Below are 25,705 nucleotides of genomic sequence, written 5' to 3'. Positions count from 1 at the left end.
GTCGATATTATCTTAGTCCTTTTGCGCTTTATCTCGATCGTTCTACTCTTTTTCCGCTTTTAGTCTTTTCCGCTCTTCGCGCTATATACTATTACTGAAACGAGTCTCTATATTATTAGCGTGATAGCTATGATGGATACTAAATCTCTCTCGAATAGAGAATTAATCGATGTCTCGCTAATCAAGGAATCGTGACCTTATAACTAGTTAGAGGCTAGTTTCTAACTAGTTATATTGAACTTACTTTATTACTGTACCTAAAAGAGTGTTGTAAACCCTAAGAAAGTACGATTTCTAATAGCTTTGCTTAATAGTATTCGTATAAGGCCGAAATCTCTAAAAGAATTTAGGGTTTATACCTAAGTAAGCCTAACATAAACTAGTAGTAATTACTAGATATCTCTTATACTAAACCTAGCCTCGTAGGTTTAGGTCGTGGTCTAGATAACTAGTTAGTAACTAGTTAAATACTAGTTAATATTTTTACTTACCTATAATCAAGTTAAGTAACGTATAATAATCGCTTAAGGATTAACAGGAAAGTAGATTAGTTAAGCGTTAGCGGGCATCAATATAAGAGCTATCTAGCTTATTAGGGTATATCTTAACTACCGTTCGTATAAAATAGATAGTACAGAATATTATAATATAAGTTAGCTACTAGTTTCGAGGACGTCTATAGGGGTCTTAGTCTTAGAGGAAATCTCCTAAACCTTAATTAGTTATAACTAGTTAGAGAGTAATTTATAACTAGTTAGAATAATAACTCACTATATATCTAATTTAGATATATATCACTAACTATAGCCTTAATACCTTCACTATAAATAGAAAAGAACTTAATAAGTCTCTAAATAGCCTAGGACACTAGTTTAAACACTCGTTGAAAGATAAACTTATATACTATAGGGTTTTCCTAGTCCGTAAAGACACAGAATAGTGTCATAACTAGAGAACTAGTTAATAAGTAATTAAAGACTAGTTAAATAGACCTTTATATACTCTTTCTATAGTCTAGTAGCATCGTAGCAAAAATGACCTTATTTATTACCCCTTTCACCTATTTATAAGATATATTAACTTTAATAGCGTCAAGAGATATAAGAAATACTATCTATACATAGAATGCATAAAAGATATATATCCTATAGATAGTGTAGTAGGTTTCGCGGACGTATTGCTAAGTAGAACTAGTTAGAAACTAGTTTCAATCTAGTAGTAAATTAGTTAATACTATACCTTTAATGCTAGATTAACTCGAACTTAATAACGGACACTAGCTAGATTTTTTCCTAATAGGTAGTATAACGCTCGCTATTTCTAAATTATAGCTATAATTTTATCACTCTTAGCGAAGCTAGAGTAAATCTAAGATAGCGTAAGATATTGCTTTTTCTCGTAGAATTCGCGGAGCGTAGGACTTCGAAGAAATATACCTTAAAATTTAGTTAATAACTAGTTATTAACTAGTTATATTTTATTATACTCACTTAGTGTTAGGTCTAGATTTATATTCCTATAAATAATATTAAGAACTTCGCTTATAATTAACTATAGAGCTTTCGTAGGTAGTGGCGGTGGATGATTATAGACCCTATGTAAGTAGAAGATAGTATATAGGTAAGACCTTATATTATATAGGATAAAGGTATAGAAAACGACGTCGTACGTACTATAATCTTAGATAGAGCCTTAGCCCTAAGGATAGATTATTCCTATTACTAGTTAGAAACTAGCTATATAGTAGTTGATAACTAGTTCTTGCTATATCTTATCCTTCGAGAGTTCTATAGCTTGATAACACCGTATATTTTCGAGCTTGCTTTAAAGGTGGTACTTAAGAGACTCTTAAGAAGCGGTATATCTATCGAGTTCTCTTTCGTAAGTAGAGACTAATAGAAATGCTTTTTATAATTCTCCTAGGTTGCGTTGAAATACCTAATATAATAGCTAGTAACACCACTAATATTCTAGTAACTAGTTAATAAATAGTTTAGCACTAGTATTCGTAAAATAAGCGAGCTTACCTACTTATCGTACGTACTAAAGGTAGGCCGATAACTTTTAGTTTGCGCTTTATAAGCTCTCTCTATAGTAAACTTTCTCTAGATCGTATAGTATAGACTAGTAAAGTATTAGTGATATCGATTATAGCGTAGAACTAGTCTTTAACTAGTTCTTAATTAGTTTACCTACGCTATACTTACGCGCTAAAGTAGCCCAAAATCCTTAGTGTACTCTATCCATCGCCTAGCTTAAGCGATCTTAGTGAAAAGCGCCTTATCCGCGTAAAGATAACCTATTCTAGCAAGCTCTAGATTAAGGAACTCGCAGCGCTTAATACTAGAGCATATATATCGTTTTTTCTCTATTGGGTAGCTAAGATACATATTAAAAATGTTTGATGTTACACCTTTGCTTTTAAACGAGTACTGGATCTATACTAACTATCTAGTTAGTAACTAGTTAATAACTAGTTTAAAGGCGACCCCTACCGATTTAAGTGTGTCTTTCGCCTAGTGGGGCTTAATATTTTCGAGGTTCACCACGTATGCGTACCTAGCGTTATGCGTTTGTGGATACTTAGGTAGCAAGGCCATATACTTAATAAATGCTGCTGATATAGTATGTGTTGATCGATCTGTTAAGGGCATTGGAAGAGGGTCAGGGTGCTAGAGAAATAGTTAGAAACTAGTTAGTGAAGAGTTGTATGTTGTCAATACAGATATATATTTACGTCGTTTGGGTCTGGAATCGATGCGTGACGATCTTGGAGATCACCCTGCTCCCCGAATTCAAAGGCGTCGTCGGTCGGTTCAGGTGTAGGGTCAAAACGTATAAGATCATGGATCATCCGATGCTCATAGTCCTTCCAGATAGGTTGATTACTATTCGCCATAGTGATAGTAGTGATAGTGAGGAATAGAAAACAAGCCAAAACAAATACAGTATGTAGGTAAAATACCTTGTTACCATGGCATACAATGATTAGTAAGTAGGAATGCGAGATGGGTGCAGTGAGCTCAGAAAAGAAAAGTGGGGCTAGGTGCAGCGACCTCCGACCCTAGGTGTAGTGACCTGTAATCTGCTGCCGCGTCGGGCAGCAGCCATCAACACTTTAGTTAGCTACTCGGTAATTCGGACAGGCTTAGTCTTTATTTCTCTCGATAGCTATCTCCAACGTTATCCAATACTCTATATTTAAGTCAGCAGATATCTTTCAGATTAAGACATGCCAATCGATCTCAATCAGTCCGGACAGTCCGTACTAACGGTATTCCACGATCGATCGGAATCTCTCGAACCCACTGTCCTGTAGGTGACCACGGCATTGATCTATAGCCCCACCGAAGCTGTGAATTAGAGATACACACTCGATTCAATCCAAGTCGTACGTATGGAGAATTTTCTTCAATTGGTACTCCACGACGCTGTCATGAAAATCCCACGTGGACTCATATCAGAAACTCCATGCGGAAGAACATAAACACAACCAGGGGCATACAGCTGCCGCTACTTCCTCCCCGCGTTTAAGGATCGCCGTACCCCTATTCTTCAGCCACGAGTGCCCCTCCGAAGCCTAGGGCAGCCCGGCCGACAGAGTTGGGTCTTGCAAGCAGTGGAACCCAGTCGATGAGGATCGACAAGGGAAATGACTCGACCCTTAAGGTCGGTATCGATATGCACCGGGTTTTAGTGGAGGTCATTGAGCCCAAGTGGTCATGGCGCCAGTCCATCTTATATACCGACTATATACGCCGAGGGTAATAAAACTCCGCTCGGCTGGTAGTTGAGCCGTCAGAGCACCGTGGGCCCAGCGGAATCTCGGCAATGGGATGTGGACGGGACAAAGCCCTACCGATCGACAGATTGTGCGACAGATAACGACAGCTCGGGGCAGTTTCTTTCTGAGTACGAGTTCATATGGCGCGGAAGTCTAGGGCACGGATCCGAAGCATCTCCTTCTCCATAGACTGCTCTTTACGTCATAAATGTTTCAGGCTGGTTGTTGAAACCGACGGGGAGGACTGCTGCACTCTATAACTTGCATGAGCACATGGCGGTTCCGATAGGGTTTCCTCTTATGCCGCTGACAGCCACAAATTCGGCGCTATTGACGCTATTGCCAGCCACCGAGTTGGGGGTTGCTGGGATGGAGATGATAAGACGCGCTAATCCGCAATGCCGGGAATACTCCAAATTTGAAATGAGCCGAAAAAAGAAAAAAAAGAAAAAAAAGGAGCCCGAGCTAAGGGCATTTTAGCCGCGTCCTAAGGGAAGCGGCGTTCGTTCGGCAACTCCTCGCGATTCCGATCTTCCACGCTAGTGCCTGCGTCCATGCCAATTGATCCCCGGTCTGGTCAATGCAGGGAGATGAAGTCACAATAATCAGTCATAAAGGCGGGTAAACAGAGAAAACATGGAACAGCGACTCCGAAGTTTGTCAGGGACAACGGCGCGCCTCCGGCACTTGAATTATGCTCGGCTTAGGGCGAGCTGGTTCCATGGATTCAACTGTCGTTTCAGACAGATGTCAATCCACTTCAACCAAGAGCTGTGCGCAGCACGAGCCGAGAATTATCTTCGATCTCCACCTGACTAGTTGACTGGACTTGTTCATTTCTTGAAATCTACTGGCGCAGTGCTGGCTCCGCACTGGAACGGGCCCGCGTGGAACATCGCACGATGATGCCCTCGAACGGGTGAGGCATGCATGGCCCCTCATGGTTTGCAGGCAAAAACAGGACCGTGAGCTCCACGCTCAGTCGAGCACCCCCTCCACGGCACAGGGGACTGGCTATGATAGGCACGCTCACGTTGGCCACCGGATCGTCGCGACGACGCACTCCACAAGTCCGTCTAACTCTGTCGGGAGTTATACTTGGCGAGGTTCGAACGGTGCTCTGATGCTGATGGGCTCACTGACCATGATTCCGAGCATTAGGTTAGTAATGATATCTCCTGAAATTCCAATAGTCCAGTTCTTGTTCCTAAGCTTATATCCTCTAGCCCCTCGGTGGCTGCTCGGCACTTTGCAAAGCGAGACCCATACTGTCCTTTCGACCGTTCCTGGGCGTCATCGCAAGCCACGGATTCCCCTCCTTTTCCTCTTTCTGTTTCTTCGAGAGGGGCGGCTCCACGATTCCATATTCTTCTCAGTGCCACACAATGGTGTATGAAAAGAAGGTGGCCCTGGCTCGATCTTAATTTTACCCTCCACCGGGACTTCCATTCTTTTATCTAGCCCGAAACTCCGGTGCTCTTTGGCTGCACAGACCGACAATTCTGTGTCCTGAATAATACACGCAACAATGACTACAGAATCGACCGCAAGAGGCCGCTCGGCTCTGGCCGTCAGCGCTGTCTTCACCACATTGGCAACGACGCTGGTTCTTATTCGCATCTATACGAGAGCAATTATGGTGAAGCAGATGGGAGCAGATGACTATGCCATTATAGCCTCCTTAGTAAGGGATCTATCTCCGAGGGTCTGTTGATGTACGGATAAGCTAACCATAGCACTAGATATTCTCATGGGTCTTCTTCGGGTTATTCGTCGGAGGTCAGTATAGTTCGTCCATTCATTGACGACGTGTGCTAATTCCCAACAGAAGTCTACCATGATATGGGTCAATACTTCAAACTCATCCCAGGCGCAATCTATAAGGCTCAGATGATAGTGAGTACCAAACACAGTCCCAATGGTCCCACCGAGAGGCGATTAACCTTCGGTTCTAGTGTTTCTGGGCCTCGGTTCCAATCTATCAGTGCAGCCTCTTCAGCACTAAGATCTCCATCCTCCTTCAATACCGACGAGTCTTCTCAACACCGCGCTTGCGTACAGCCTGCGCCATCCTTCTCGGATTCATTGTCGTCTACGGCACATGGTCGGTCGTTAGTGCCTGGGCAAACTGCGTCCCCCTCGCCAAATTTTGGGAGCCTTCAGTGCCGGGATTTTGTTTTGATAAGAAAGCCCTGTGGTTTTCGAACTCGGCCATTCACATTCTCACCGATCTCATGATTTTGATCTTCCCAATGCCCGTGCTCAAGTCTCTCCAACTGCCCAGGAGGCAGAAGCTAGCTCTGATGGGCGTCTTTGCTCTCGGTGGATTGTGAGTATACTCCATGACTTCCAACGGAACAACTACTAACGACCATAGCGTCGTGATAACCACGATCCTCCGCCTCCACAGTCTCCTAATTATCTCCAACTCCACTGATCCAACCTGTAAGCACTGGCTCACTGCTCAAAACTGACCCCATCTAACGATCAGCAGACGACAACGTCGGCGCCGCAGCCTGGTCCGCCGTCGAATGCAACGTCGCCATCATCTGCGCCTCCCTCCCCAGCACGCGCGCATTCCTCTCCCAACTCCTCCCCCACATCTTCTCCACCGCCAGCAATGGCTACCGCAGCAAAACAACACGACCCTCCCGAACTGGCCAGAGCGCTCTCACTGGCAACACCTTCCAAAACACTAATGTCCAGGCATCAGTAATTGGTGGCCGCAAGACTGTGCAAGATGGATACGACTTGGATGACCTGTCACCCGACGGGTCGATCCATAGCTATGAAAAGAAGCAGGATGCCAAAGAGCCTTTTGCTGGTATTAAGGTTACTACTCTTGTGACGCAGGAGTCGAACGTTACTCCTGTTGGGAATCAGAAGATGGAGAGTACCGATGAGCTTGTTTGAGAGCATTTGGTTTATATTGTTATGATTTGTATGCCGGTTGGTTATATTCTTTCTTTTATGGTTTTTGGCCGTCAAGGTCTTCCTTTTCCTTTTTCCTCGTCCTTTATGGATTGTCTTTCCTTCAACGGCTCTTTTCTTTACCTGTGTTAACATTTACCTGGGCGGGCTTTACGGAGGAGGCTTTTATTGTTTTATTTGTGACTGGCATGTACATTTTACCACCGGCAGCGAGCGCATTGTCGCAGCTGCTGGTCGCTCTATACCTATAATTTGAGGATACAAACCTTGCTTTAAATCCAATACAAAAATTAAGAATGAAAAAGATTGGACAGAATGTTCATACCTCGATATAAGATTTGAACAAACCTACGTCTAGGTTGTGTTTAGCACCGATTCACCTACCTACACAGGTCGACGGATATGCCCAAAGGTACAGTGGGAAATGTAGAATTTCTCTAGCAACATAAACACTAATGTAGGCAATGCAATGCAATTTGCATTTATATCTCAATTCGCTATGGAAATAACATACTCTACTCCCAAACGTTAGAGAAGAGGTCGTCAGCTCCACCAAACCCGCCAGCCGGCTTGGTTGAGCTAGTTGTAGTAGTTCCCGACGAAACGGGAGCAGCACTAGTCCAGCCGCCAAAGTCCTCATCGGCAGCCACAGTGGGAGTGGGCTTGGGCGGAGCGGCCGGAGCACCCCAACCACCTCCAATGTCATTGGGGGTCAGGGTATCAGGGACCTTCATCATGGACGCTGTGCTGGAGGGCGCAAGCGCAGGCGGTGCAGGAGAAGGGGCCGCGTCGGGAGTGTTCCATGCATTGCCACCCCAGGGATCCATGCTAGCTGACATGGCATTGGCGGCAGCGGTGGTCGCAGCCGGTACTTGGGGCTTGGGGGATGTGGCAGGCTTAGGCTGCAACGAAGGGCTGGAGAGGTTGAATGCAGAGCTCATTTCGTGCTGCGGAGAGGTCACGGTTGACTTCGGTGGTGACACAGGCGGAGGAGGCGGGGAAGAGAGACCGAAAAGGTCATTGGAGAGGGATGAAGAAGGAGGGTTGGGCTTCAGCTGAGGGGGAGGAGAGGCAAAACCGCCGAAACCGAAGTCCTGGCTTTGCGAGGATATGGAGGTGTTTCGTGACGGCTTCTGCGCAGACATTGTAGGAGAGGTCAGACTATCAAATAGGTCACCACTGGCCGAACCGGAAGGCGACGTGACCCTGGGAGCTGCCGGGGTCGACTTGGCACCACCGAAGTTGGTGAGGTTGGCAAACGGAGAAGGCTTCTCGGCCGGCTTGACCGGAGCTGGAGATGTGGTTGATGGGAAGGTTAGGCCACTGAACGCATCAGTCATGCTGCCTATGTTCGAGGACGCGGAGGGGGCAGTCGGAGAGGCCATATCTCCGAAGGAGTTGTCCCGCCTGTGCTGGACGGGGGCGGCCTGGGGCTGAGGCTTCGAGTACAAGGACAGAATTGATTGTTTCAGGTCTGGACGAGACATGCCAGTTGGTGCGGCGGGTGTAGATACGGTGCTTGACGGGCGGCTGCCGGTCGACGGCTGGGTGCTGCCAAAGAAATCGAGACCAAGCAAGGAATCACCCGGCTTCTGAGCCTTCGGCTGTGCGGGCTGTGATTGTCTTACGGGAGCGCGAGGATTCGGGTCGGTCGTGCTAGGGCGAGCAGGAGGAGCAATCGGGTCGTCACCGAACAGATCGAACGGGGCTTGTTGGCGTGCGGGTTGGCGTGCGGTTTGGGGAGGGGGTGCCATTGGTTGCGAAGAGGAACGTTCGATCTTTGCCTTCTCCTGTACAACCGCAAGAGGCTGGTAGGTCAGTGACTGCTATTCGATATCGTTGCGCATCGCAGTCGGTAGGACTCACAACATCATCGTCGCCATCATCCAGGGTCGAGGGGTCGGGCATGCCACCATCCATGACCCAGCGCTTGGTATCGTACTTGGTTCGAATAAAGTTTTCGATCTTACTATTGTCACGCGACATCAGTGAACTGCCATCTCGTATAGTCTGGTCGCAGTGGACTTACGCTTCCGAGGGGACGTGGCCGGGCGCCAGTTTCGCTTCCCAGTATCTGTAGGGCATCAGCACATGTCCGATGCCACCAATTGCGCAAGACTAACCTGTTGGCTCTCGCATTGCCCCATTTCAACACACTCTGGAGTTGTTCATCGGTCCATGTATCAAGATCAACCGACTTGACCCGACTAATGTGTGTGCCCATACCCCGATGGATGCCGGAGCAACGAATGCAAATGAAAATACCCAAGTTCCAAGATGCCCATCGCGGGTCTAAGCAAGAGCAATGTTAGTATTCAATGTGACCCAAAACCGTGGAGGCCCGCGGTGAGCGCCATCGGAGGGGGGACACTAACGCTTGTTGCGCTTGCAGTCGGCACATATCTTGTTGGTCTCAAGTTTCAGCAGACTCTTAATGGTCTGCTGGTTCTGAGCAGCCTGGCTCGGCGTAGCGCGTCGAGACATAATTGTGGCCGACTCGAGGGTGGTGAGAAAGGAGAAGAGAAACAATGGCAATCCCGCATGCGCAGGTGGCGGTCGGCCACGGCGGCCTAAGGCGGTATACGGTGAGTGGCACGTGCCAGTCACGCAGTTTCATGTAGGTTGGCCACAACTGATTTATTCGGCAAGCTGCAAGGGGGGATAGATACGCAGGATCAACATGACAAAGGGACTAGGCTGCCTGGCGTATGCAACGTGGTTGGTCCCTGACTACGCGCTTGGCCCCCGAGGTCCTTGTACACACATCCGCGCTAACCAGCTCCGTTTCTAGAACACTTTAAATATTGTTTAAATAACTACATCCAATCAAGCCTTTGATTTTTCAGCTGCCTTTCCAGCTCCCTGGTCCTCCGTAAAGCGCAGACTGACGCTGTTCACGCAGTGTCGCTCATCCGTCGGCGTCGAGTACCCTTCACCTTCGAAGACATGGCCGAGGTGACCTCCACAGTTGCTGCAGACGATCTCGGTCCTCTTCATGCCAAATGTGTTGTCCACATGTCTCGTCACGGCACCGGGAATCGAGTCAAAGTAGGCAGGCCAGCCGCAGCCGGACTTAAACTTGTGATCAGCCGTATAGAGCGGCGCGTCACATCCGGCGCAGTTGTACACGCCCTTTGTCGGATGGTGTTTATCGTACTCGCCGGTCCCAGCACGCTCGGTACCCTTCTCACGAAGGATGCGGAATTGCTCTATATTTAGCCAGGTAAGCAAGAGGCTCGGTCAAAGACATTAGGAACAGAAAGGACGGACCAGGATTCAGAACCGCCCTCCACTGATCATCACTACGCTGGTCAGGGTAAGACATGCTGCCGCTGGGCTCTTCGGGTTTGTTGGAGCTGAAGAATGCACCAAAAAATGGGATAGTTGGGGCTGCTCTCAACACCGTAGACCCGGGCGCAGAACGACTGTTCTTGGGAGCAAAGGTTGAATGGGAGCGAGGGAAGACGGTTGGCTGAACGAGGGCACGATGCCTAAGTGGTGCCTTCAAATTGCAAAGTATTTGAGATCGCATAGAGACAACTGTGGTACTGTTGCGTCAAGTGTTGTTGTGAAGGAGTGGGCGCGATTTGGGTCGAGGTGCTTTACGTCATCATGCGGGGAGTCTCTCTACGGCGATCTAGACTGCCGTATTTGGAGTAATCGAGATGATCTACTTTACCAGCTAAAATGGATTCTACTCAAATAGAGCGGCGAAAAAGAGATGAAATCGAGGCAATCGGATAACTGCCAGTGAAGGTTTTCCCTCACCAAGGAGGAAAGCTAGACACAACTCCACCTATGCTGGGTATCGTGCAAATCCTAAAAATAAAACCAAACAGATGTGCCCAGAAATGCTGCAAAACGGGGGGATTATCAAAGCCAATATGAAGGAAGTCGAAGACAAAAGTGAAACAGATCCGACTAGCGGGCACGGGCGACGCCGGTGACTAGCAGGAAACCTCTGTCGATCTCCACTCGCCAACCTTCTTGGATGAGCATCCTGCTAACTGCGGGTCCGAGCCGGGATGTGCCGTCATGGCTATGGTTGCCAACACCGGTGATGATCTTATAACCACCGTGAACGTGCTTCCCACCGCCACGAACATACTTCGCATCGCCCAGCCTGTCCCACCAGTCCGAGACCCGCTCACGGGCAATGCGAACTGCATTGGCAACTGTGATACCGTGAAGATCCAGGTCGTACTTGGTGGACTGGCTGTCCACAAGATGATCAGATGCACGCGATAGCTGTGCCTTTCCACGCAGAAAAGCCTCCTCGGCGGATTCTCGGTACACAGCCGTGGCGGCAGCATACAGATGATTTGACTTGGAACGACGATAGCTTTCGCGTGCTTGATTGTAAGCAGCCGACCCCGCTGCAAAAGAGGCATTTGCCGCTGCCTTTGCCTGCACATAATCAAAATCACCTGCCGCGTTCTCGCTGGCCCGGCTCCCAGAACCAGAGGCGCCAACGTCCTCATCGCTTAGGTCAAGAGGTGTTGCGGTGAATTTGATTATATTTGACACATCGGACAACGAAGGTCTCCGAGCCAGCACAGCTGCAAAGTCATTCGCGGCTGACGGCATGTTGCGTGTGGCTCTGAGAAGCCCGATGAGAGTGGTGGTTTGGAGATTAGGGAAAGCCCCAGCAAGCTCGGCAACTTGCGTCAGCATGACGGGATCCTCATCAATTTCGTGCACATCCTTCGGACAGTTGGCAAGGGCAATCGATCTAATAGTAGGAAACAAAGAGCCTCGGTTGGCGTGGTAAATTGATGATACCTTTTCCTTTGAAAGATCTGGGGTGCGCGAAGTTATGAACTCGATATCGGCCTTGCCAGATTCCCACTTGTTAGGAGCAGGGGCATCACCAGACGAACTGATGGCTTCATGACGGAGTTTCTGGTTTTTGCTGCGCTTTTTCTTGCGACCCTTATTATGACCAATATCGCCGTTGCCCTCCAGAAACCCCTCGATGCCTTTGGGTACATCGATTTTCATGTCACCATCCGCTACCTGCGCCTCATCAAAAAAGGCCAGGTTGAGCAGGACATCCATGCTCTTAGTGGGATCTCCGCCGCTCTTCTTCAAGCTTTGTTGAATATCAAGAAGGGAAATCGTAGGAAACATCTGTGCGAGTGCATCGACGGTATCTTCATGTGAGCCGCTTGAGAATTGCAAAGATCCATCCGTGCCCACTGTGTACGCAGCCTGTGATTTGCTCTGAGAAGAGGTCTTGCCATCGTTGTCACTGGGAACCAAGTTGGAAGTAAGATTGGTGGTATCTGTGGGAGGCGAGGAGCCAGTGTCGGGTTGCCCGCTTAGTGCAGCATCGTTGACATCGTTGTTGAAGGTTCCACTTGGGTCAAATAGCAGATCCTCTTGCTCTAGAGCTGATTCCTTGATTGAGTCAAGGATATGGCAAAGCTCCTTGGCAGCTGTCGGCTCTGTGAGGTCAAAATCCGAAGCCACAGCCGCGAACAACGCAGAGTCCACTGGGGGGCAGTAACGCGCTTCAAGCTCCTGTTTATGACCAATATGTTAGAATATTATAGTCCCAGTCATGTAAATACTAACGTGGCACGTACACTAAACAGGTTGTCACTGGAGTGTTCCATTGCCGCATGAGAAAGACGACTGAAAGAGATGGTGGAGTGTAAATAACATGCCAGGCCGCGCCAGGCTGTTCACCGCGGAAGCAAAAGCGCCCTCTTGAAACGCTGCAATCTTAAAGCACCAAGATTTACTCCATGATAACCACAGTGCGACCAGGTTCGTGTTGCGTGTCCGAGATGAGGGCATGAAGGATGACATAAACGCTAAGTCCCACGTTTCTTTTTCTGCCATCTTCACCGACCGCTTTCCTTCCTTCTCCACCCCCACATCCCGACCGCCCGCTGAATTGCCGGTCAACTCACACCGCCCTCACGGTGCACCCCGGGACACGACGAGCCTAGATTCCCGATTTGATACTGGTCAGTATGCCTCTGATGATAGGCTTGAGAGTAAGTATGTCATCAGTTGGCTCGGTAGATGAGAATGCTGCTGACCGTGTGTTTTAGTAAAACTCTCGTTGCAGCGGCGTTTGTATCTCAGGCCGTGTTGATTGACTCCAATTCCTGGGCTGCTTGCGAAATATGGCCAGGCAGGCTGCAGATACGGTGAATCAGAGACGCCCGTGCCCAAATATTGACTGTGTGATTTAGGCTAAATGTACGACATTAAGTTGACAGTGTTGAGCTCTGAAATTGCCATCCGAAGGCTTCCCAAGCTGCCGTCTTCTACCATTAGTTGTCTGATAAAGTGTGGGTAGTATCCGACTTGGAGAACACTCCTTGTGATGGATTGATGCATATAATTTAACCCGCTTGGGCATGAGTTTCAGCTGGGACCTTCATGGTCTTCAATTGTGTGCGCCAGCGACTCACCACGGACGGTGGCCGAAGCATTGTCAACAAGTGAGACTACTTTAACTCGCTGAAGATTTGCATTTACGTTTTCAAGACTCGTACGTCAATTCAAACCACTTGAGCAACGATACAGATAGGAAATCTCCTCAGCCAGCTCTATCCGAGGAGCTGGAGGCACCGGAGAACACAGATAACGCGTCAGGGGCCTTCCCGCAGCAACAACTCCGGCAGGGATGGGAAGTTCAACTCAGCCGATTGAAGCGTTTCAATTCCTCCCGTGCAGTATCCAATCATGATAGTTCCGACCCTCGGTGTACGTTGTGCGAGCAGAGAGCGAGGGAATTGAAATCTAATTTCAAGGCAGCCGTATTCTCGTCATCCGCAGAAATAGCCCGAGAAGGCAATCTGTAACTTAGCAACCACGTCCCGGATAAAGAAAGCTGGTGAGCTCAAAATGACATTCCCGTATTGTGTGAGCGACGACGTCAGGTTGTAAATATAATTGGGCTCGGCCCTTGGTCTTGTCCTACCTTTATCCATGACGGAGATCCGAGACCATGCGCAGGAAATCCAGCTGTTCCGATGTGCTAAAGCCCTTCAGATTCGTCATCTGACTCTCTATGTATTGAATAAACGGTGATGAAACAAATAATTTGCCTCGGGGGTGCTAATTTAGCTCCTCCTGCCTTTCCTGTCGTTTGAGGCTAACACAAGACTCATATGGTCTGCATGGTATATCGAGCCATCATGTACTTGAGTCGTATCATCTCCATCTATCTGAATACTTAGACTCCCGGCAAATAGAACTGAGTAGCCCTTCCCATCCCCAAATGAAATACAAGGTGATCAGTCCTCCTGCTAACCGGACTGCAGCGGTCATCCCAGTGGCGATAGCCCTAGACCAATGGCTACGACTATTTGACCATGAAGGTACAACAGCATCTTCTCACCAGTAATGCATACAGCTACTGAACAGGGACTTTGACGCGCGGCCAGGCGACATGGCGTAGTCTGTGTGGTACAAATTGGCTGGTGATTCAAGTTCGGGCTGAAGTTCTTTTTTTCGCGAGCTTTGGCATCCACTTTGCCTGCTTCCAAGATTTCTCACTACATTAAACTATAGATGCATCCCCGGGATTTGGGCGATATGGCCCTTGCTTGTGGCTTTCTGTACTCCGTTGATGCTGGACACATGAGACATGACGCATGGAGGAATCACGAGTACCCTAGCCTGAACAATTAACATTGGCATGACAGGCAGGTAGACCCTTGGGAGTTCGGAGCTGGTCTTCGGACCATATAACAAATATAAAATATTACCGTCTTTCCCAGATTCTCCTTCTTTCCACCCTCCCGACTTCCCTCCCTTATAATATCTACTTCCAGGTCCAAGAGAAATTCTTTCCATTCTCATCGAGGGATCGAATCAATCAATCAAGCACAATGCTTATTGCCACTGTTTCTTCCCTGGTCGCCTTAGCCGTTTCAGCTGCAGGTACGGCTTGAGACTTGACATCGACCGAGCGGATCTAACATTCGACCAGGTATCGTTATCACCTCGCCCAGGCAGGGTGAGAAGGTCGACTTCTCCAAGCCGGTAACCATTCACTGGCAGAGGGTTTCGTTAGTTCTATATCTGCTTTTTCACAAGGATGGGGAAGGTATTAATGAAAAACTTTAGGACCGACCCCTCTACCGTTGACATTGTTCTAGTCAATGAGAATGTTTACCCGCCAGTGACCGAGACCGTTGCCTCGGGAGTCGACGTGGACAAGGGCTCCTATACTATCAAAGCCCATGACCAGGATGTGTCTACCACAGACACCGGGTATGTCATCGACGACTCCAAAGTCGTAGGCATCCAGTTACTGACAGATACCAGTGGTGGCTATCAGGTCAACTTCCTCGCGCCATCAGGCGGTATCCTAGCTCAGTCACAGCAATTCAAAGTGACTGATCAGAAGGCTGAATTGGCCTCTAGCTCTGGTAAGAAAACCAGTACTGCTAGTGAAAGTTCTACTGCATCTGGGAGCATGCTTTCTTCCACTTTGGTGTCATCTACTGCCACTTCGACTTCTGCTTCTCATACTTCTTCCTCGACTGCTTCTTCTTTGCCGACTACTACTCACTCTTCCACCAGTGCGTCTTCCCATACCGCCTCTTATTCCTCTACTTCACATTCTACTTCCTCCCGCACTTCGTCTTCTATGACGATGTCTACCAGTGCGTCTTCCTCAACTCATTCATCCTCTACCCCAACTTCTGTTTCTACCAGTTCGTCCACCATTTCCAGTTCTTCCTCGAGTTTTGCCTCGAGAACTAGTACCATCCCTCCAAGCACCCACATGAGCACCACTCGTTCTTCTCTCACGCACTCAAAAACGCACACTTCTGTTTCAAAACCCCATTCTTCCATGTCTCGCTCTACCCGTGAGTAAATGGTGCCATCTTTGGCTACCAAGCTTTTTAATATTGCGATAACCACCGACCGCATGACTTTCTGGAAGCTAACCTGATCAACCCATGTAGGGTCATCGATGACTTCGTCCTCCACTAGCATGTCGACCAAGACTCACACTACGTCTACTACTACGACTACCAAGCACATGAAGAGCACTATGACTTCCTCTGCCACAGCAACTACAACCTCCAACGCTGCCGGAATTATCCTGCCCCCGAGCCAGGCCGGCAGTCTGCTTCTGGGTCTCGTTGCCCTAGTTCTGTAGGGCTTGGCCCATTGGATCAAAAATGTCGAGGTTATCCACAGTGAAGACTAAAATATACTGCACAAAGAATGCTGTAGTGTCTTTAAGACTTTTCTAACATAGTCTGCTGGGCGAAGGATATAGTTGATTCGGGGTTTACTTCTATTAATTTTTGTTTGATGACTCGGGACCTCTGTCATGTCCCTATTTGATGTGGAATGCAATAATGTGGTGCATGTTTAATCGAAATACTTACATTCCCACCAATCGGACTTAATCAACTGGGACCTCGGCACTTGGCTGCCCGGCTAAAGTTCTCCGCAATGAAATCATCCGCTATATACAGCCGTCTCCCCCAATCTCGAGACCCATCCCATCTCGAACATTTCTATTTTTTCTTCTCCCCAATACATACCACAAAGTAACTGCCCATCATGCCAATCCTCGACCTCTACCTCTTCACCCTCGCCAAATCAACAGACCCGCAATCCTTCATCCAGCAACTCAAACAAACACCCAACCTCAAAGTCATCGTCGCATCGCGCCCACGCCATGTTGTCATCCACCCAAACATCCTCGACAGCGAAACCCTCACCAAAAACCCCTGGGACCTCCTAGTCCTAATCCAAAACAACGACCCAGAAAAACAAAACCCGGTCCACCACCTCCGCCACTCCATAACAAACTCCTACAAAGTCCCAACCGGCATCCCCTCCAAACTCCTCTCCGACTACAACACCCGCTCCGACAAATTGAAGTCCGAAGCTTCCAGTATCCCATTAACAGGTTCTCTGGACAAGCTCCTCCGCGCAGGAAGCAAAGATACGTCGCAGAACCTAGAAGTCTCCCCTTCGCTTCTAGAATTCATGCACCAGCTCGAGAAAACATTCAAAGGTCCTGTGACGATGCTGAACCTGCTTCATTTCCACCATCCGGATGGGAAGAAGAGCTATTACCAGTACGGGCAGGCTTTTATTCCCGTTGCGGGGAAGAGAGGTGGACATGCGAAGCTGGTGGGGAATGTAGTGCCTGCTCCTGAGGGACAGGATTATTCGAGGGATGGCAGGGAGAAGGAAGGATGGTGGAATGAGATTTCGATTGTGCATTATCCGTCCATTCGCCACTTCTGTGATATGCTTGCTGGGGAGGATTATCAGGCTATTAACGAGAAGTATCGCTTGTCGGTGAGTTTATTCGATCTTTGGTTTGCTGTGTTAAACTGTTTGCTAACTGTGCAGGCGCTTCGTGATACTTTCTTGCTATGCACCACTGAGTTCGATGTTGAGGGATCGGGGAGCTCGAAGCTGTGAAGTTATGGGCTTGTTTCATAATCTGATCTTGCGGTATGAAGGCGATGGGTATGAAAGTAAATACTGAGGAAGGACAGTGTGATTTGATTTTGAGCTTGATTGATTGGGTATCTGGAAATATGGCGATGTGACATGTCACCCGTAAACGCTGAGAAATCCTAGCAAAGCATGAAAATTTGAATCGGACTGTGCATAATATCCTGCCTGAAGGCAAATCAAAGGCGGTGGTCATGATGGACAACGCTGTCGCTGGGTCGGTCCCAAGTACGAATGTGCCCTGTGTGGAGGTTAGCAAAGCTCCACAATCATCGTGAGATTCGACTCATACCTTCCAGCGAGGATGTCATGATACAATCATTCTGGAACCCAAGCCAGCAGATAGGGTCTTCGCCGACAACTTTGGACTTGACTCATGATTAGCATTAACTTATTTGACCGCAGTAAGCAAACTCACCATGATAGGCGGCAGCAACGCAGTCCGCGACCGCGGCTCAACTGGGTGATTTTCCACGGCATCGAGAGCCCCGTCAAACTTCTCAGTTCGGTCCGAGTCTGATCTCAGCCTGAGGCCACCGCTGTCGGCCCGGTTGCGAAGCGCGGACTGTGAACCGGGCACGACGATGCTGCTACGGTGTCGAGCTGTATTTTGGTGATGCTGTTCCAGTATATTAGGTTGATGTCCAAGGGAGCGGGAATCGAGGTGAGAACGAACCGCGCGAGGTCGATGGAGCATACCAACGCTGAAGTCCCACAGCAGCAGCCGGCAATCGTCCCCGACACTGCCAAATCGGTAGGTCTTCTGGTCGCAGCGCCACGGATCGAAGGCTACTGCTGAAACCCAGGAGTTGTGGCCCTGGCACCTTGCGACGATCTTGCGCTCTGGGAAAGACCAGATTGTAAGAAGATCGTCCTGGCCACCGGTAACAATGTATTTGCCATCTGGGGACCAGCAAACACAGATCAGGCCTCCGTAGTAACTGCGGAAGATGTCCAGTACCCTAATTTTTGTTAGTTCTGAATTTCCAGTTAGGCAAGGCAATCAACATACTCTTCTTTCAAATAGTCCATCAGACGGAGAGATCCATCCTCCAGGACGACAGCCAAATGCCTTTGATCCGGAGAGAAGGAAAACTGTGAAATCTTCTGGTTCGCGAGCTTCCACAGAGCAATGGGATTGGACTTTTGATTTTTCGAATTCACCGACTTCAGGGTTTCCAGGGGTAACTTGCTGGTGTCCTTCTCGGGGTGTGCAGCGGCTTCGGGAGTAAACAAGGCATCCTCCTTCTCCTTATCATAGACCACCAAGACGCCATTGGCATGAGACGCAAGGAAGAGGTTCTCAGACCCGGGCAGCCATTTGATATGTGTCACAGGAGAGTTGTTGATTACTCCATTCTTGTTGATGCGAGCATACTTCTGTGACATGGGTTCGTACCAGATGATGTCTCCGGCAGATGAGCCCATCACGATGTCCAGATGAGACACAGTCTTGGTCAATTCATTGATATCATGGCACAGCATGTGGGCCTTGGTGAATAGAACTTTAGTAAGGTGGTCCTCCTTCTGCGCTGAATTGAGATCGAGCCATTGGAACGCTCGGTTAATATTGGCAAACGCAAAGACACCATTCTGGTCGCGGTCACTCAGTCGCTTTGCAGAGGTCTCGTGGGTAATGACTCTGGACACAAATGAGGAACTGCTCTTAATGATGTTGTTCTTCGGTTTCCGTCTCTTCAATGCATCTTTCTCCTTGGCTGGCGGTGCTGGCGGTGCAAGCGCTGGGTTCCCATCTCCGAACTGCGGGGCAACGACAGCCGTTTTCAAGAACGTGGGAGGTTTCTTGCGAGGATCGAGGCTGACCAAAGACAGCTTAACTCCCGAGGTGGGAGGTGATGGAACAGTCGCAAGCGGATTGGGATTCACGATTGGTGCTTCGGATGGATGAGGGGGAGGTGTGGCTAGGAGAAGGTCGTCTTTGAGAGTATAGGTTCCTGCAGTGACATCTCGTATGAGCACGTCGGAGTCGACCATGGACGCAAGGGGGGAGACTAATCTAGCGTCGCATATATTCAGATGGTGTACGTACCTTCTCCAACCTGTAATGGGCATCCAGCTTCCGGATGGGTGATTGTATTGTTGGTCTCAATGACCGGGACCGCCATGCCATTTGCCGCCCCCGCCTGATATGCGACGGGGATGGTATAGCGGGGCGGAGGAGGCGGTAAGACGCTGTGTTCTGTTAGATATGCTTAGAGCTATTGCGGGAGCTTCGTCTAATGATTGCCTCCGAGCTCAACACCGGGTGCAATTCGGATGTCTTGGGGCAGAAGGCAAGTGACGTGTTGCAGATCGCCTGCTCCAGACGAGAACCCCGGGCGAACGATAGCAAGCGAGGACAAGAAGTGGAATACTTACAACATCATCCCTGAATGTTTCCAAGGTTTGAGTGCTGGTCTGAGTTCAGGTCGGGCCAAATCCGTGGGACACAGGCAGAACGAGGACCTCTTCCGCGATCAGGGGGTAAGATCGGTACAAGGTTCTTTGATTGCAACAGGGTGATTGTATGCCAAATTCTGGATCTCCGATTGGCTTTCACCTAGACAATGACGAGGGTTGGATGCGAGGGTGGGATGAAACGACTGCCGAGAGGTTCAGATCGAGAGCGCGATGCACGACGGGAGCTGTGGGCGGACAGGTTCTGGGCGATTTCCCAATAGTGAGGGACTGAGAGCGTACCAAGTATATGCGGCAATGCAGAGGCAGATGTCCTTCCAACAAGCAAGGGGATGGGGGAGGTCAAAGAGGAGAGAGCAAGGATGAGGAAGATCAGCGATGTCCGGGGTAAAGTCGAGCGGAGACGCAAGTCTCGTGCCTGGCGGGGCTCCGGTTTAACTCCGAGCGAGCCGACCTTGGCACCGAGATACAGAAGATTTGGAGCCATGAAATAGAGATACATTGGGGTATTATGCTAACAGTATAGGTAATCTATATCTCAAGGTCCGCTGCCACTCACTCGCCGCCAAATCATCACTGCTGCCGCTCCGGCGCAAACCACCGCCCCAAAAGCAATGCCCCACGCCATCCATTTCCCTTCCGCGTCCTCCTCGCTCCGAGGGAATGCCGTACTGGGCTCCATGGCAGCTTCGGCAATATGTACAAAAACTTCCTGAATAGAGGTCCAGGTCACACTGACATGCAGCGGGGGGCTAGGCATGTTCAACAAGGCTGTGTACTCGTGGGGCTGGTGCTCAGCCCGCTGAGTGGTCCGATCCAGATCGGCTTTGAGAGCAATAAACACACTAGGAATCTCTTCCAGATAAGGGTACTTGGCACGCAATGCAGGAATGTAGGCAAAGGAGTTGGGGTCAGACGAATCATACGTGTATGCAATCACGTCGCACTGGTCAAGCAGTTTTGCCTGGTTGTCGAGAATAGCCGGTTCCAATTCTCCTAGCTCGTCCATGATCAGGTAGCATTGTTTCCCTCCAGGAAGCTCAACTGTGTTGACAGCGGTACGAGGTTGAATCGTAGGGTGATATGTCGTGCTGAACCCACGCGATAGAAGTGCATCCAGCAAAGCCGACTTTCCAGATCCAGAGGCTCCCAGAACATGGCACTGGACAACATTCCGACCCACTCGCCCGGGGCGTCTACGCTTCTTGCGAGGCCTTGTGATTTTCAATGCCGCTGTAATAGATGGGTTGCTCCGATCAGACGACTCGAACCCGAGGTATGCCAAATACTCCAGGGTTGTCTTGGGGGACATAAAGGTCGTCATACTCCATTGAGCCAGCCAGCCTTGGAGTGTCACATGCCCGGCTTCATTGCGAACCGTGGAGGAAGGAAAAGAGCCGTCAGCCCAGGACGCAGGGAGACCTGGAGTCGGCGCAAACAAGGATGCAAGCTCGGCATCATTCAAACCTCCATCATTATCTTTGTCGGATAGGAGGAACAAGTTCACAAAGAAACGATATCCTTCGGGGGAGAGCTCGGCGGAGGCAAAGGGGGGAACCTCGAATCGCGGATGCAAGAAGTTTTCTTGCAGTGAGAGATTGTCAGTGTACTGGAAGGACCGCAGGATAATCCAAACGGTCTCATGCCGACCCTTCTCCGCATAAAGCTTATTCAAATGAATGAAACCTCGGCAGTCAATCCCAGACTCGGTGACCGATTCTGGGCAGCCTTTCTGAATAGTCTCCTTGATGTGCGCGAGGTCCACCTCACTCAGTGGCTTCCCAAAGCAGCGTGTCTGGAAGTCCGTGATCTCCTTGTCTGACAAATACCCATCCCGATCTTTGTCGCTTAGGTAAAAAATGCGCTGTAGCGCTGCCACGGCAGCCGGCTTCAGGAGCGCCTCCTTAGAATCAAACAGCGGCGCAATGGGGTGGGTAACGGCTTTTTGGCAAACGAAGAAGGCCTCGTTCACGTTTCGGTGCTCTCGAGCGCTTGTGCGAATGCACGAATCGATCTCCTTGAACTCCGACATCAATGGCAGCATCTCCTCTTCAATCACTTGCGCCTCGCTATGTTCGGCCGCCAGGTCCGACTTGTTGGCACATAGCACAACCGGGACATTGACACCGAGTGACCTAAAGTACGGCAACCAGAACAGGGCAACGCGCTCATAGCTGTAGTGGTCGGAATAGACCAAGAGAATCACATTGGACTTCCGAATCTCGCGCGCGAGGTTGTTCCGTTCCTGCGGTAGGGCAGAGGTATCGACGACAGTCGTCGTGGTGACATTCTCAGGGGTTCCGATCGTAGGGGGGATGGTGATTTGGGGAAGGACGGGCTGGATCTTGTTCGTAACGAAGACACCTTTGACCAGCGAGGTGATCAGGCTGGACTTGCCGGTGCCCTCGTCGCCGCAGACACAGATCCGGACTGAGTTGTGTCAGTAATGTCAGTGAGGATTAGGGCAGTCTATCGTACCCGTTGCCATCTGCAAACGCGATCCCAAGAATGACGGAACTAAAGACGGAGCACGGCCGCAAACCGGGGTGTCGGAGGTGTTTGGGGGAGACCCGATATGATTCCGGGGTGGCATCTAGTCTGATAAGGGGTTGACTAAGCTAAGCCCGCGCTCTCCCCAAGCCCGAAGGATCTTAACCTTAACTCGTCCCTGGAATACCTTACCTTTCCAATCCCAAGTACAGTCATCTCACGTATGCATGAATTCGCAGTTACCGCTTGCTATTCTGGACTAGGACATGGGCCATGACTAGACAGCAAACGCACAAAGGACTTTCACGTGAGGGCGAATCATCAATTAATCATTGAGACACTCTTCGAAGCCCTGCGTTTCAACTTCCCTGCGCATTTTCTTTTCTGTTCAAGTCTTGGATTTCGCACTCAGCCTTCGGTTACTTCAATTAGTGGAGTTTATATTCCTACGTCTTCTTGGCCATCAATACTACGAACATAGAGTCCAAAGACGAGAGGGCGGGTATTGTTGTCGACGTTGGGCTTTTAGCTTGATGCACGCAAATATCAATCCATATGTCCATTTGCTACATGGTAGGGTCGGCCACTAGTTTTTCTTTCAGCACTATATAATTTGCATAGGTGCTCACATCATCATACTTCAAAGTATCAAATATAATCACGGAAACAAGTGTATCTTGACCGCAATTGACTTATAATTCAAACTGCGAATTATATGACGGGAATACAGGAGCAGGATCCATATTATCAAGATACCCCTCTCCTGGCCTGGTCAAAATTGTTTTGACGATCACTGTCCCCGCGTTGATGACACTAACAGATGAGGCTGCGCTGCGCCACAAGGTCTTATTGGGAAATGGAAACCCTAGGAAGTCTTGACTGAATTTGAAAGTACCTAGGAGCTGGAGCCTAGGTTTATCATAAATATAAGTAGTATATCTCGTGTTATGGACGTTGGCCCAAGTATATCTCGAGTAGCACGGACTCCGTGCCCACTGTCCTCCACGAACTGCTGTCCCGCGTCACCCGTCATCAGGCCCACATCCGCCGCCCCATCTACTGACTAACCGCCGAGTTCAACAGCCTCTTCCTCCGCGACCTCCTCTCTGTTCATTCCCCCCTCCGACGACCGCCAAAATGCCTCTCGGGATTCATAATCCGCTGCCATCGTCTCTGGCCAGTATGTATCTCCCTGCTCGCCCTACCCTACCTGCTTCCCCGCAATCCTTCGCGCATCTGGCGGCATGTCCGGCTAACAGCCACCTTCCCTTGAACAGGTGAATGCAAGAAGGCGGCCAAAATCCTGACCTCCTTCGTGGACCCCAGGCAGGCTTTCGGTCCGGATAAGGTCATCCCACCAGAGATTCTGGCTGGCGCAAAGGTGAGATGTTTAACCGTCGCGGGGTAACGTGCGGCTGACTGACCGTTAATATTCTCCAGGGCCTTGCCATTCTCACAGTTTTGAAAGCCGGATTCATCGGCTCCGGTCGATTTGGATCCGGTATCGTTGTCGCCCGCCTCGCTGATGGCTCCTGGTCGGCCCCTTCGGCTATCGCGACTGCCGGCGCCGGTGTTGGAGGACAGATCGGTTTCGAGCTGACCGACTTTGTCTTCATTCTCAACGATGCAGCCGCCGTTCGCACATTCTCGCAGGTTGGAACTCTGACACTGGGTGGTAACGTCTCGCTTGCCGCAGGACCGATTGGCCGAAATGCCGAAGCCGCCGGTGCGGCCAGCACGAAAGGCGTCGCGGCCGTCTTCTCATACTCCAAGACCAAGGGCCTTTTCGCCGGTGTCAGTTTGGAGGGTAGCATGCTCGTCGAGCGGAAGGATGCGAACGAGAAGATGTACCAGAGCCGTGTGAGCGCCAGCCAGCTCCTCACCGGTAACATTCGGCCACCACCCTCCACCGATGCTCTGATGCGCGTTCTCGACTCGCGTGCTTTCCATGGAAGTGCACGCGGTCAGGGTGACTCTATGTACAATGACATGCCTGTTTATGACGAACGCCACGACGACGTTGTCTGGGAAGGACGACGAGGTGAAGCCTATGGCCAGAACACGCGACGCAACCGGTCCAACACATATGATGATGAATATGAATATCGCGACAAGCCACGCCGCGCGAACACGTGGGCTGACGACGTTTATGACCGGCCTACAGGAGGTATGGGACGGTCCCCGACGACTCGTTCTCCCGCCGATTACGGGGATAATTACGGCCGCAGCCGGAGCAATACCGTGCCATTCGAGGAGGATTACTCCTATTCCGACCGTAAACCTACCCGTCCCAGCGCCCCCAAGCCGGTCTTCGGGCAAAAGACGGGCCAGGGTGCTGGGCTGCGGACCGATCAAGCGGTCGCATTGTACACGTTTGATGCCGACCAGGACGGGGATCTGGGCTTCAAGAAGGGTGAAATCATCACGATTCTGAAGCGTACCGAGAAGGCAGAAGATTGGTGGACGGGTCGTATCGGCGATCGCGTCGGCATCTTCCCAAGGTAAGCACTGGCTCCCAAAGGTTTGAGGTTGCAGAACATGAAAAACTAATATCGGTGTAGCAACTACATCGACACCTCCTAGTTTCATGTGTAAGCACCCGATCTCTCATGGACATAGTGGGCTTGATTCACTGGCTTGAATATATTTGGGCGTTGGATTCATGTCTCTTTCTGGTCTCCCCATTTGATTCCCTATCGCTTTTCTTCTCTCGAGCGTTGGAGTTTCTCATTCTCGTGCTTGATTTTGAGGGCATTGCAGACTGCGCTTTTCTGATATTAGGCGCCATGTTCGGTGATATTTACGCGCCCCGCTCTGCACATTTCTAGATTATGCGCGCTGGTTCCTGCGATTATCTACGGTGGAAATATGAAAATAAAATCACCATTTCAAGTATCTGCCTAATCATCAGCTGGTTCGAGCCGAGAGCGTGACCATCTCGACACCCCATGGCTGACGCCTAAACTTGCACAGCAGGTCACCCTTTCCCGCGCTGCCTGTAGAGTGACACCGCGTCTTATACAATACGGCGAAGTGCGGAACGTGGCCCCTGAGACTCTAGGACCCCGGTTCGACCCTGGTTCGCGCGCCCGGAAACGGAGTTAAAGAACCCGACGCGATCAGTGTATACATGATATATGTACCGCGTGCATGGGCAGTCGAGAAGCACGAGGGAGGCGTCTCAGCCTCGAGGGAGACCGTGCCACGAATGAAGGATATCAGCGGAGCTGGAACGGTCGTACTTGGGCGCAGTCGGGGTTGGAATTTGAACCGAGGTGAACCATAGTGAAAAACAGTAGTAGGACTCGAGCGTAGATCGCAAAGGCCCAGCCCGTTGTGCTGGTGGATCCCCCCCTCCTCCCCAAACCCAGGCTCGTGGGCACAAAAAAGCGTGGATCACGATCGATCGACTGGGATGTCACCCGCGACCGTCTCCGCCCTCTTTCCTGTCCCTGTCACCTACACCTACACCTACGGGGACCTTCGACCTTGACCTTGAATTTGTTTTCTTCTCCCCGTCCCACCGATGACGGTTCGCACACGGTAGCTACCCGTTAGCCCACTCCGATTCTTTCTTCCGCCCCGCTTCGATGATCGTTCGTGTTTTCCCCGTGGTACATT

At 49.9% G+C, this 25,705-nt stretch overlaps 10 protein-coding genes across 10 annotated transcripts; 5 read left to right on the top strand and 5 right to left on the bottom strand.

Annotated features, from left to right (window-relative positions):
- Nucleotides 1-5,312: 5,312 nt before the first annotated feature.
- N7498_002538 (putative integral membrane protein) lies at nt 5,313-6,697 on the top strand (the record flags this gene model as incomplete). Its single annotated transcript, XM_058449600.1, has 6 exons — nt 5,313-5,468; nt 5,527-5,563; nt 5,613-5,680; nt 5,740-6,113; nt 6,162-6,229; nt 6,279-6,697. 6 exons carry the CDS (start codon nt 5,313-5,315, stop codon nt 6,695-6,697), a joined length of 1,122 nt encoding a protein of 373 aa, XP_058311944.1.
- A 533-nt stretch (nt 6,698-7,230) lies between these two features.
- N7498_002537 (uncharacterized protein) lies at nt 7,231-9,199 on the bottom strand (the record flags this gene model as incomplete). Its single annotated transcript, XM_058449599.1, has 5 exons — nt 7,231-8,523; nt 8,582-8,684; nt 8,745-8,789; nt 8,839-9,007; nt 9,091-9,199. The coding sequence occupies 5 exons, from the start codon at nt 9,197-9,199 to the stop codon at nt 7,231-7,233; spliced, it is 1,719 nt and encodes a 572-aa protein (XP_058311943.1).
- Nucleotides 9,200-9,541: 342 nt separating this feature from the next.
- Nucleotides 9,542-10,247, bottom strand: N7498_002536 (peptide-methionine (R)-S-oxide reductase; the record flags this gene model as incomplete). The annotated part of the gene is made up of 2 exons (XM_058449598.1): nt 9,542-9,924; nt 9,986-10,247. The coding sequence occupies 2 exons, from the start codon at nt 10,245-10,247 to the stop codon at nt 9,542-9,544; spliced, it is 645 nt and encodes a 214-aa protein (XP_058311942.1).
- Nucleotides 10,248-10,636: 389 nt separating this feature from the next.
- N7498_002535 (uncharacterized protein) lies at nt 10,637-12,333 on the bottom strand (the record flags this gene model as incomplete). The annotated part of the gene is made up of 2 exons (XM_058449597.1): nt 10,637-12,238; nt 12,304-12,333. The coding sequence occupies 2 exons, from the start codon at nt 12,331-12,333 to the stop codon at nt 10,637-10,639; spliced, it is 1,632 nt and encodes a 543-aa protein (XP_058311941.1).
- Nucleotides 12,334-14,568: 2,235 nt separating this feature from the next.
- N7498_002534 (GPI anchored serine-threonine rich family protein) lies at nt 14,569-15,448 on the top strand (the record flags this gene model as incomplete). The annotated part of the gene is made up of 5 exons (XM_058449596.1): nt 14,569-14,620; nt 14,670-14,748; nt 14,807-14,953; nt 15,008-15,074; nt 15,140-15,448. 5 exons carry the CDS (start codon nt 14,569-14,571, stop codon nt 15,446-15,448), a joined length of 654 nt encoding a protein of 217 aa, XP_058311940.1.
- A 91-nt stretch (nt 15,449-15,539) lies between these two features.
- On the top strand, nt 15,540-15,851 carry N7498_002533 (uncharacterized protein; the record flags this gene model as incomplete). Its single annotated transcript, XM_058449595.1, has 2 exons — nt 15,540-15,555; nt 15,655-15,851. 2 exons carry the CDS (start codon nt 15,540-15,542, stop codon nt 15,849-15,851), a joined length of 213 nt encoding a protein of 70 aa, XP_058311939.1.
- A 413-nt stretch (nt 15,852-16,264) lies between these two features.
- Nucleotides 16,265-17,140, top strand: N7498_002532 (uncharacterized protein; the record flags this gene model as incomplete). Its single annotated transcript, XM_058449594.1, has 2 exons — nt 16,265-17,014; nt 17,069-17,140. The coding sequence occupies 2 exons, from the start codon at nt 16,265-16,267 to the stop codon at nt 17,138-17,140; spliced, it is 822 nt and encodes a 273-aa protein (XP_058311938.1).
- Nucleotides 17,141-17,355: 215 nt separating this feature from the next.
- On the bottom strand, nt 17,356-19,560 carry N7498_002531 (WD40 repeat domain-containing protein; the record flags this gene model as incomplete). The annotated part of the gene is made up of 7 exons (XM_058449593.1): nt 17,356-17,417; nt 17,469-17,544; nt 17,595-17,795; nt 17,853-18,138; nt 18,189-19,131; nt 19,227-19,369; nt 19,556-19,560. The coding sequence occupies 7 exons, from the start codon at nt 19,558-19,560 to the stop codon at nt 17,356-17,358; spliced, it is 1,716 nt and encodes a 571-aa protein (XP_058311937.1).
- Nucleotides 19,561-19,736: 176 nt separating this feature from the next.
- Nucleotides 19,737-22,082, bottom strand: gem1 (ERMES complex Ca(2+)-binding regulatory GTPase GEM1; the record flags this gene model as incomplete). Its single annotated transcript, XM_058449592.1, has 3 exons — nt 19,737-20,108; nt 20,154-22,024; nt 22,073-22,082. The coding sequence occupies 3 exons, from the start codon at nt 22,080-22,082 to the stop codon at nt 19,737-19,739; spliced, it is 2,253 nt and encodes a 750-aa protein (XP_058311936.1).
- A 1,139-nt stretch (nt 22,083-23,221) lies between these two features.
- N7498_002529 (SYLF and SH3 domain-containing protein) lies at nt 23,222-24,667 on the top strand (the record flags this gene model as incomplete). Its single annotated transcript, XM_058449591.1, has 4 exons — nt 23,222-23,264; nt 23,362-23,465; nt 23,525-24,585; nt 24,646-24,667. The coding sequence occupies 4 exons, from the start codon at nt 23,222-23,224 to the stop codon at nt 24,665-24,667; spliced, it is 1,230 nt and encodes a 409-aa protein (XP_058311935.1).
- Nucleotides 24,668-25,705: the final 1,038 nt, after the last annotated feature.

This window comes from Penicillium cinerascens (genome assembly GCF_028974065.1).
Source record: "Penicillium cinerascens strain IBT 15544 chromosome Unknown contig_1_segment0_segment0, whole genome shotgun sequence".
Taxonomy (NCBI): domain Eukaryota; kingdom Fungi; phylum Ascomycota; class Eurotiomycetes; order Eurotiales; family Aspergillaceae; genus Penicillium; species Penicillium cinerascens.
The sequence above is the reverse complement of the archived record's forward strand: the minus strand, read 5'-3'. Positions and strand labels throughout refer to the sequence as shown.